Genomic DNA, 10,858 nt, shown 5'->3' on the forward strand with positions numbered 1-10,858 from the left:
CCATGGCTAATTTAACATATTTCCGGTGGCAATGAAGCAAACAGGGGAGAAAAAGGAGGCAAAAAATACAGTACATTGTAGTGCAAATTTACCTGAGCCAAAGAGTGATACCTGCGAAGCAGCCAGATCACAAGCAGCATGAAAATACTGTGGAAAGAGAAGAAAGACTCCAGTGAAATGTTTCTTGCTAACTGCAAGGGCAACAGTTTGAGCAGGACAGGCCAACTACTGTACTAACGATGATTTACTGTCTTACTGCAGATATATATATCATACAGCAACTCCAAGACTTACTCCTGCAGCCTCGCTTGTAACCTCTAACTGTTGCTTGTAGTAAGTTTACCAACCATTAGAGCCATACATGTTTAGACTCAAACTAATGGAATCTGCATATTTGTCAGAAAACCTGCCAAGGACCTGCTCAACAGCATTTGAAGGATTCAAGTCCTGTGCCAAAAAGTAACCACCACAGCCAAATGCTGAAGCCAAAACATTAAGATGCAGTTCATCAAATGACCACTAGATGCCACCTCCAAAATCACAACTGACTATTGAAACAAATGGGGAAATGACTTACATGAAGTTATACATAAGACATTAAGGTCCCAACATGCTCATGGTTTAAACAGTTGATCAATTAAACTGATATGTTGGTCTATAGTTTAGATCCCTGTGCCTGGGTTTGAGAAACTTTTTAGATAAATCCTTGAGTTTCACCAGAGAACAACTTTTTAAATGCAATCCTTAAGCACTAATTCTACAGTTACGTTAAAGCAGTTACAGTTACTATGTTTACATTCAGTGTTACTCAGAAAAGTATTTTAAATCCAGCATTGTTTGCATCCATGTTTAGAAGCTGCCTGCGTACATGTGTCCTTGTGCATATGTAAGATAAACACAAAGGGGGACACACACATTAAAAACCAGCTCAGACACATTATCAGTGTTAAGGGTTTCAGTCAAAGTATCATTTGAAAAAGAAAATAATTTGATACCATCCTACTAGGGAGAAGGTTCCTGTGGCTCGTTTTACTGTTAAAATCACCGCCTGTAAATCAGAAACAACAGATTACAATATGGCTCAAAACTATAATAAAAACAACACTTTCAAGTCTATAGTTGACATATGCATTACTTTATGTGATGTCTTTGATTTAAGTAAAGCACTGTGCAAAGTTAGTGCAATACAAATATTATACTGCCATCATAATAACCACACGTTTAGAAATGGCTGGGCTGACAAGACGAGTGTGTTTATGTACGTGTGTGAAAGCAAGGAAGGATCATAAAATAGAATCTGCATTCACAAAAGGAAACACGACTGACACCTAAAACATCTAAGGCGTTCATGACGATAACCTCTACATGCATCTGACCTTTTTTGACCGCATGTCACAAAACACAGAGGGCTGTTAAATAACAGCTGAGCAAAATAAAATACAGATAGGTAGATTTGTTAACAGGGCTACAACCTGACACTCAACATCCAGGCTGAAACTGCTCTGAGGGGTCCTCTAGCAACGAGAAAGGAGAGCAAAAGAACGGAGGGACGAAAAGAGTATAAGAAATGTGCGAGTCAGTCATGTAAGAAAACGAAAGGGTAGGCAGTCGTCTTGCATGCAAAATAGAGCAGTGCCTGTCCACACTATTATCTGTACAACATCACTCCTGTGGCACTTGGCACACAATGTCATACACTTGTTTCACCAGAGAAGCAAAACAAAGGAGTGGTCTGATAACCAGCAATCATCTCTGGAAAAACACTGCTGTGGCATGTGTTGTCCTATATAGAAAACAGGGACATCTATTGCCAAAAAAAGCCAGGAAATGTGATTTTTCATTTTCATTAAATGTAGGCTATAGAAGTGGTTTTCAAGTTTCACATATTAATTTGTTTTTGCAGTAATGTAAGATTTCTGGATACACTTACATCACACAAACAGAAAATATTTGATTTACTTAAGAGAAATAAACTACAGACGTTTCTTCTCTGAGGCCTTTTAGCAGTTTATTACCGTTTTAATTACATCTGAATGATGGCTCCCAACATGGAACTGCAGGAGTGCTAAAAAGACTGACTCTGCACTTTGATACAAATTGTTTCATAAAGAGTCATCTTGCTTTTTGAAAAGTTTAATGCGCAATGTTTTGGATCGATCTTTCTCCTCATGATAACCAAAACATCTGTATAATGGTTATTATGGGCAAATACATACTCTGATTTTCATCCCTACTATAGTGAAAAAGGATTAGCAATAAAACTCAAGTCAAGATACCCTTATCATATTAACAAAGATTTAACTGTTCACCTTGAATGAGTAAAGTATTTACTATTGATAAATCTGCCAATTATATTCTTGAATAATCATCAGTTCCATAAAATGTCAGAAAATTATAATAAAAAAGCAATGGCAGACACAAAGATTAAAGCCTAATAATATTCAGTTTATTATCAGACAAAGCAGCAAATGATTTAAATGATTAGTTGATCAAAATATCACAGATTATTTTTCTTTTGATTGACTTATCAGTTAATTGTAGACTAAACATAGCCTTAAAAACCACAACAATGTATCAAACTATCTGCTATAACATAATCCATTCAACTGAATTGAGAAGAGTTAAAAATCAAGATAAAATCCCAAATAGTGTAACTAGGCCTAGTTTCCTACTACATCTGAACTGTTAACTCTGCCAATCTATTAATCTTGGACAGTCCAGATTCATGAATATGATATATTTTCCTATCAGAGCAAAGAACCACTGAATCATTATCTTAAATCGTTAAACTGATAAAGAAAAGAGGATGTTGCAGGCATGTCAGCAGCACACAGGCTTTGAATGCATTAACTTTCCTGTTAATTTTCAGAGACTGCAAAGAAGTGAACTTACAAGAACGCATGAATAGTAAACAAAACGAGTTTAGGGAAATGAATGAATATTTAATTTTTTCATAATCGCAGCCTTTGCTGTTAGAAAATCCCGTTTTATCACATCGGGAATGCAATTTATCGTTCAGCCCTGGGAACACCAAAAATGTGATACCAAATTCACACTGGTATAGCTGCCTTGGGTCAAAATCTGTGTCTGCGTTAGTCAGACAGTGTAAGGGACATTCTGATCGAATGCTTGAGTGCTTGTTTGGTAAAGAACAGACTTGGGCTTCACTGCACCAAAGGTAGCACTGTTTCTTTAACTATTCTGCCAGCGACAATCTCCAACTGATCCAAGCCAGGTATTTCCTAACTAGGTTATTCTGAAGATAAGGGAACTATTGAAAGGTTTATCATCATCTCTTACATAAATCCTCAGGGTTTGGACACAACACGTTTTGTGAAGCTTAATGTAAGGGTGGGCAATCTGACAATTTGATCTGAGACAGTATAAGGCTTCCACAGTGTACTTTTCAGGTGCGGTATTTAATGTCCTCTTACTTCTGTTTCCAAACTTTACATAACCTCACTGATTAGCAGATCTGCGCTACGTGAACAAGCCAATAGTGATGTAGGCAGCTACGTGGCTATGTTTACACTACATCTTCCTTGGGTGACGTGCTGTAAACTATGCAACAGAGTTGTGAGCACTTAGTGTTATTTGATATTTGTTATCATTTGGCTTCTGTTTACAACATCAGTTTAAATTCAGGTTTTAATCACATTTTTAATACCTGTGTAGTATCTTTAATGCAATATTATGTTTTAATGGTTCAAATACAGAAATCTAGAGGCTATGTTACGTCTGGTTATAGAGTACAGGGCATTTCAAATTTGTGAAAAAAGATCACAATTTAGATTGTGGATCATGATTGCAATGAAATAGATTGTGATATTATTTTTTGGCCAGATCATCCACCCTATCATATGTATTTTCTGTACTTGAGACTTTGGCAGAGAGGTGTTGATTCAACCCCTGGGTAGATGGTTGGTGTTGTTGCATTGGATTGCACTATATGTTGTAAAGTGCTCCTGTTGGTTTGAACAAATAATACAGGAACATCTTACAGTAAAATTCAATCAAATACAACAACATTACAAACAAGTATATTTATTTGGCTGATGCTTTTATCCGAAAAGCAACTTAGTTAAGTGCATTGCAACTTCATTGGAACAAAAGCTAAGTGTCCCAAACAAAGAGCACATTCAGTGCTACAGTACAGTTTTGTCTGATGGGTGATGACTCTGCTGTCCATTGATTTTACACTATGGGTCAAGGACAGGGAAGAGCCTTGACTAAAACAAGAGATCACAAGGTCCTTCCAGAGACACGGCCTGTCTTCCAGAGGCAGTGGAGTGCAAATGGCTGCAACGGGGTGCAGCATTTAACCATGGCTAACAAGTATAAAGTAGCAGTTCCCTTATTCCCACATGGGCGAGCACCAGAGTCTTGAACTGTACGTGAGCCGCGACAGTGAGTCAATGTAGTGAACTGAAAAGTGGAGTAGTGTGGGAAACGTTTGGAAGGTTAAACACCAGGCGGGCAGCAGTAGCCTGAGCCAACTCTCTGGTGAGCAGGGGGCAAATCCTCCTGATATCATACAGGAGGAGTCTACAGGCTACTGCTGCTCAGACCATTCGTATATAACCTCTCTGACACAGTCTCAACAACATGTAAACATCATAAGCTTCACAAAGTTAGTATTCATGTCTAGATCACTAAATTAGACTGCCTTAGTCCAAGCGCTGGGAGATGTACTCCAATCATTTACTTTAGTAAAAGTAGCAATAGCACACTATAATACAAGCCCTGCATCCAAAAATGTAAGTGAATGTATAGAAGAAGTATTAGCATAATATACTTAAAGTATTCATTATACAGAGTAGTCCCTGTCAGTGTTATAGGCTACTATTGTATTACTGGATCATTACTGTTGATGCTATAAATACTTTAATGTTGTACAAGGCAAAGAATTTTTTTTTAAGGTTTTACATACTGCTGTGTAGCTTCATATACAAAAAGATATTGTATTTATGCACAATTATAGTTTCAAGAAAAGATATGTCTGAGGCTCAAATATAAACAATGAACAATGAACATGAAGCAAGTCAGTCAGCTTTAGTTAGTTTGTCAGACACAACTGAGTAATATTATCTCTCTACTGGCAAGTGAGCAGGTAAAGCTGCTTTTGATTGTTTTAATTAGTGCCAATATAACGTTAATATTCAACAGGCCAATTAATGCAGCTAGCATCTTAGCTAGATGACTGACAGCTATATGACTGTACCGTTGCAGCTTAGCATTGGGAACCATGCAGGTGCCAGTCCTCCATTTATCAACTTATCAATCGATAAATCAATAAACGTTCAGGTCGAGTAAATAATTCCGTAATTACAAGTAAGTTAACAGTGAAACGTGATGTAGCTAGCTAGCTAATTAAAACAGATACGTTCACTACTTACGCATCGATAGTCTTCTGAATGTGTATTAAAAAACACGCAGCGTGAATCGTTACTCATTAATTTTGAATTCGGACCGTCCATGTTCAATCACAACGATTTATAGAGATAATTTCGCTCCAATTTGTTTCTGTTTTGCTGTAGATTTTCTTCTACTTCCTGCTTCTACCGTGCGCACAAAGGGACAAAAAGTACCGAACGTCAGTCAAGTTTTCGAAGGGCCAGAGGTTTGTTAAAACTCTCAGTGCATCTTTGTTGTACTTACATTACATTACATTTACATTTACTCATTTGGCAGACGCTTTTATCCAAAGCGACTTACATTTGAGGAACAACATACAAGCATCAACAGAGCATCAAATACAGATCTACAACTGACAATACATACTAGTAAGAGCAGCAATAAGTACTAGTAAGAGCTCATAGTACATATCACATCAATGGGGTAAATACTTAGGGAAGGAAGTAAGAGTTAAAAAAAAGTGCAATCAAAACAAAAAAGTGCAATCAATACAAGATCATTGTAGGGGATAGAAGAAGAAGAGCACAGGAAGTGCATGTTAGAGGTTAGGAGTTAGAGGTGTGATAAGAGGAAGTGTTCTCGGAAGAGATGAGTTTTCAAGAGCTTCTTGAAGTTAGAGAGGGACGCCCCTGCTCTGATGCCGTGTGGTAGCTCGTTCCACCATCGTGGTGTCACAGATGAGTATAGCTGGGACTGGGATTGTTTTGTGTGAAGGGAAGGCAGAGCCAGGCGGCGTTCGTTGGAGGAGCGTAGCGGCCGAGAAGGAACTTACTTCACTTTAACAAAAATAAAAAATACTTAAGGTGTGGGATATCCCATCCATGTTGTGTTGGGTTCTCAAGACATCAGTCAGCAGTATATTGTAAATATAATTATTTATTATTATAAATATATTGTAAATAAAACTAAATACATTGTGGTACTATTTCCATTGTTTACTAATTTACTTCTACTCCACTTCATATCATAGTGGGACATTATACTTTTTACTCTAATGCATCTATCTGACAGCTATACATACAAAACATATGTAGAGCCTATATAAAATATTATGCATTGTTACAGATTAAACTATCCAACAGTAATTAAGGTGGCTGTACTTCCACCAGCTTTAACAACAATGCTTCTCACACATCAATGCATCAGTAATATTTTTATTGCTGATACATAGTAGTCCTACATTTTGTTTTCTGATCATAATAACTACCTTTAACGTAAAATTTTGCCTGCACAACCTTTATTTGTAATGGAGTGTTTCTGTACTTTTGCTATTTTAATTAAGTAAAGGCTCTAAATGCTTGTTTCACCACTGATATCAGCTAACTGTCCTGTGAAAAGCTTACCAAAAACTGCATAAATCCAAAGTTAATTAAGGTCTCATAATTAGAAACCTTAACTAAAGGCTTCATGATGGCCTTGGGAAAAGGTTCTGTGTACTCCTTGTAGCAGTGATTTAAGATTAGCACTACATGGGACAGTAAAACTTCAGTGATAGCGTGTCGCATCCACCTTAAGGTTAATGATAAGGTTATCTTGCTGGATGTTTTTAGAAACCATCATTACAGCCAAATGCAGCAAGGCATGTTACCTTTGTCCTGAGTGTGGACAGCAGCGGCTGCATTTCCTGGAAACAGTCTAAATCAGAGAAAAGAACGCATTATCAAGGTGTGTCTTTAGAGATGTTAGAGATGTCTACCCCTGAAAGACTTCATCTGCATTTCCGACAGCGACAGTTTGTAAGTTTTATGTTTCTCTGAAAAGAGAGACAGACAGAACAACATTAAAATTAGTTGTCTTTTTTTTTGTTTTCATTTAAAGTTATTGGTGAGTAGTATTCTATATATATATATATATATATATATATATATATATATATATATCTTTGTGTTCTACATCTAATATCAACTGTTTGCTGTAGTGTCCACTACTGCATGCACATTGAGGTCTATTAATTATTATTATTATTATTGTCTTTCCAATAAAAATGATGCAAATTAACATCATCAACAAGAGATTTGTGTCTGAGTGAGAGAGTGAGAGAGAATGAGTGGAAAGTAGGTGTGTTACACCCGATTGACCTATTGCGACACTGAAACTCCAGCTGCACCCATTTCCCTCGGTGGCCTTTGAGGGCTGCCACTGTCAGTTACTCAAATAACAATGAGGGAAATCAGTTTTTTCTTTTTCCCTCCTGGTGGGGTATTACATAAAACAACTTGCATGCATGCACACAAACACTTCCTTCTAAGCATATAAAAATGGAAAGATAAAAAACAAACTCAACTGATGCCAGATAAAACTTGTAATTGTCATATGTATCATCAGACTAAAACAAAATATTTGTTTGAATCTGATTAAAATCAACAGTTCATTAACATTTTTACTGTTTTATTCCACGATACAGCTATTGCACTGTAGTCTGGGTAAGATTCACTTGAAACAATCAGACTGAGAGAAATGAAAGCAAAAAATGGCTTTTTCATTCAAAATGGCCTTATACATGTTATCTAACAAACATCCCATCTCTCAGGCTGGTAAGTTTCAGAGTTCATGTTGTTCAAGGTGTTGTCACAACAACATTCCTCAACCTGCAGGTAATTTTGAGTCCACCTCTTTTTTAACAAATCTGACTTGCTTTACCTTTTAAGGTGATGCCAATAACACCACCTCGTCATAAGCTGTCGCTCACTTTCACGGGGTTCAAAAACAAAATATATTAAAAATTAAAATGATCCGATCCTGAAACAAAATGTCTGGACATCTAAGGTGCAGTAAAATGCAAAAATGAAACAATTCTCACTGTCTGATAACACCTGTTAAGATGAAGGGATAGAAATGAAGACCCTCCCAAGAAGAGATGCAGTGTTTCTGTCCTGATGCTTTTCACACTGTATAGCTGGGTCATTTTTTCAGCAATTAAACAAAATGACAACTGAGTATGATTATTAGGCTTCCTTGGTTCTGAACACAGAAGAACTATATTTTTTATGGCTAGAAATTCAAATACTTGAGCATGAAGAAAAGTAAACATTATCAGAAGGTGTTTTATACCACAAACATGCTTTTTAACACAGTACTGTAATATGTCAGTGCTCTGTACTAACACTGCACTATGGAGAATATAAGCAGAAACCTATGAATGAGACACATTTTCCATCCAAACAGGCCAAATTCAGTTTGGTTTTCTGCTTTGTCTATTCTGTAATGTAATGCTGCATTCATGAAAAAAATATTACATAACCAATGAAGTAAGTTTGTATAAAAGTTTTATTTTAGAAAGAATTTTCAGTACAAAAGGTGCAGAAGTTGCATACAAAAGCATTATCTTATTTCGACAGATGGACATCTCCAATAATACCATGATAATAGCAAATAAATGAAAACAACAACAAAGCATCATGTGGAGGCCCTCATTGTTCTCTATGCAGATGAATTATCAGTTGATTCTGGTTCATTGACCATCTAGGACATTAGGAGATCACAGGCAGCTAGCGGTAGCCAGCTGCCTCCTTCCATGCAAGCACAATTTAACGACACAGACACGTCAGATTTGAAAGAGGACTTCACACAAAGACAAATACATCTGAACACACTGGCATCATCAGCATCACAGAGAGGAAGCTAAATCTTTTGTCAGTTTCCCCCTCAAGAGGGGCGGTTCAAATGACAGGTCCTGTAGTTCACGCAGTCCACTTCTTCTCCAACTTTGAAATAACATTTGGCTCTTTGGGAGAGGTAATAAATTATACATTAAATAAAGGTTTAAATATGCCTCATCAAAATATCACAGGAGCTGAATGCCTGAAGGTGTACAACACTGTGGAGTGCAAAACATATGGGTTTGGTGTTAAGTACACAAATGCTATCTCCAGGATCAACACATCTACAGTCAATACCACAGAGTAGACCAACACCATGTAGGACTATAGAGAGAAATAAGCTGCCCTTTTCTCTACCATCCAAATGTGTGTCCATAAATTTCATCAGTAGTAACAGTAGCAGCAAAAAAGTCCCTTTGAGAGAAGTCCGTTCAGCCAGTCTAATAAACAAATCTGGGCTTTCAGTATCTGCGGACTCCGAGCTTACTGGCCCCATCCTCCGATTCCAACCTCCTTTTTGTAACGCTTGGTGAGACAGTTGGCCTGTAGGGTGAGCTTGGACAGCACCCCTTGCAGCCCGGTCAGGTGGTACTGGAACTGCTTCTGCAGATCTTCGTCCTCTTCGTCGTCGTCGGATGATGATAATGATGATGATGCGGAGGAAGAGGTGGACGCGGACGAGTTCATGCGAGTGAACTTCATGCTCTCCTTGCGCCTCTCATCGGCCGCAGCGCACCTTACCCCCCACTCGATGTCCCTGCGGATGGACTTGAGCAGCTGGTAGTAGCTGTACATGTCCCCCTCGTCCTCATCCGATTTCAGGGAGCTCATCTCCCTGTCCTCTTCCAGCGGGACGTCCCGCAGCAGGCTGGGCACCATGACGGTCTGGTCCATGTTGTTGACGGCGCCAATGAAGCGGTTCATGGCGTTGAAGAGGGAGTTTTTCTGGTTGGGGGTTTCTGTGAGCTGCTGCATCATCATCATCTTAACGAGAGCTGTTTTCCTCTTTTCTTCCTCCAGAAATGAAAGCGAAGATCCGAGTTTCTTGATTGTTTGTTTCTCTTCTGTGAGTGCCCTGCTTTTATTCGTGGCTGATCGGCTTAAGGAAAAGTCTCCTTGTCTGTAATGCTGCAACCGGGATTGGCTGTCCCGTAAATCAGGCGAGCCGTGCTGGTGGTTGAGTTTCCACCTTGATGAGTGCTTGAGCCCTTTTCGTAGTTTCTAGTTGGTGGGAACACGGGTGCGCCTTTATACGTCCAGATGCAGCCTCAAACCGGTTTGTCAGGTTCTTCCACAGCACTTGTAATGAATCCAAATGACCTGAAATAGCACACAGAAGAGCAGAGATGCTTGGCACATTTTCTAGAAGGGGAGTGGCTCTAAAACTGACAGTTATCCAACTACACAGAACGCAAATGTCCCTAGCAGAATGAACCTACTGCTTTATTAGCGCGCGTATTTACGCACACCAGCAGTTCACTTGTCAACACTGTCTCAACTCACCGTACAATGTGCTGTCCTGTGTTTATGCACTACGGTTTGTCTTCCGATAAAAGGTTGACTGATATTACATCAGCACATCCCACATTCTGTTCCGATGAGCCAGACACAAGCAGGGTGAGGCCTGAGCGAGCGGTCCGGAGTTATGAATATTCATTAACCAAGCCATCAGCCCACTGCTACAGCTTACAGTAAAGCCAATCAGATGGCCGTATGCGTTCCCTCAGAGGCGGGAGTCGATGTTGGAGCAATGACGAGGGCACTGTTGAGTCACTCACATATCGAAAACAGGGGCAACATGTTGTCGAGCGCTCAAGTCTTTTGAAAAGTACCTATTAATTTCA

At 38.7% G+C, this 10,858-nt stretch overlaps 2 protein-coding genes across 4 annotated transcripts in view; both read right to left on the reverse strand.

Annotated features, from left to right (window-relative positions):
• si:dkey-100n23.5 (cyclic AMP receptor-like protein A) overlaps positions 1-5,561 on the reverse strand; it is a 50,777-nt gene extending 45,216 nt beyond the window's left edge. For 2 of the 3 annotated variants that reach the window (XM_046053971.1, XM_046053970.1), the window contains exons 1-3: positions 5,397-5,561; positions 996-1,048; positions 93-147 (exon numbers count right to left, since the gene is read on the reverse strand). In XM_046053971.1, the coding sequence (XP_045909927.1) occupies positions 93-147; positions 996-1,048; positions 5,397-5,477 (189 nt within the window). In that variant the 5' untranslated portion in view covers positions 5,478-5,561. The remainder of the gene's footprint in view (positions 1-92; positions 148-995; positions 1,049-5,396) is intronic. The other variant, XM_046053972.1, reaches the window with a different exon arrangement.
• A 3,103-nt stretch (positions 5,562-8,664) lies between these two features.
• On the reverse strand, positions 8,665-10,647 carry LOC123973673 (mid1-interacting protein 1-B-like). The gene is made up of 2 exons (XM_046053876.1): positions 10,518-10,647; positions 8,665-10,334 (listed from the first exon to the last, which is right to left on the reverse strand). The coding sequence occupies exon 2, from the start codon at positions 9,996-9,998 to the stop codon at positions 9,498-9,500; it is 501 nt and encodes a 166-aa protein (XP_045909832.1). The 5' UTR covers positions 9,999-10,334; positions 10,518-10,647; the 3' UTR covers positions 8,665-9,497.
• Positions 10,648-10,858: the final 211 nt, after the last annotated feature.

This window comes from Micropterus dolomieu, linkage group LG07 (genome assembly GCF_021292245.1).
Source record: "Micropterus dolomieu isolate WLL.071019.BEF.003 ecotype Adirondacks linkage group LG07, ASM2129224v1, whole genome shotgun sequence".
Taxonomy (NCBI): Eukaryota; Metazoa; Chordata; class Actinopteri; order Centrarchiformes; family Centrarchidae; genus Micropterus; species Micropterus dolomieu.

What these genes read in the sequence shown, in the direction of transcription:
- LOC123973673 (XM_046053876.1), bottom strand. Translation starts at nt 9,998, where the DNA reads ATGATGATGATGCAGCAGCTCACAGAAACCCCCAACCAGAAAAACTCC.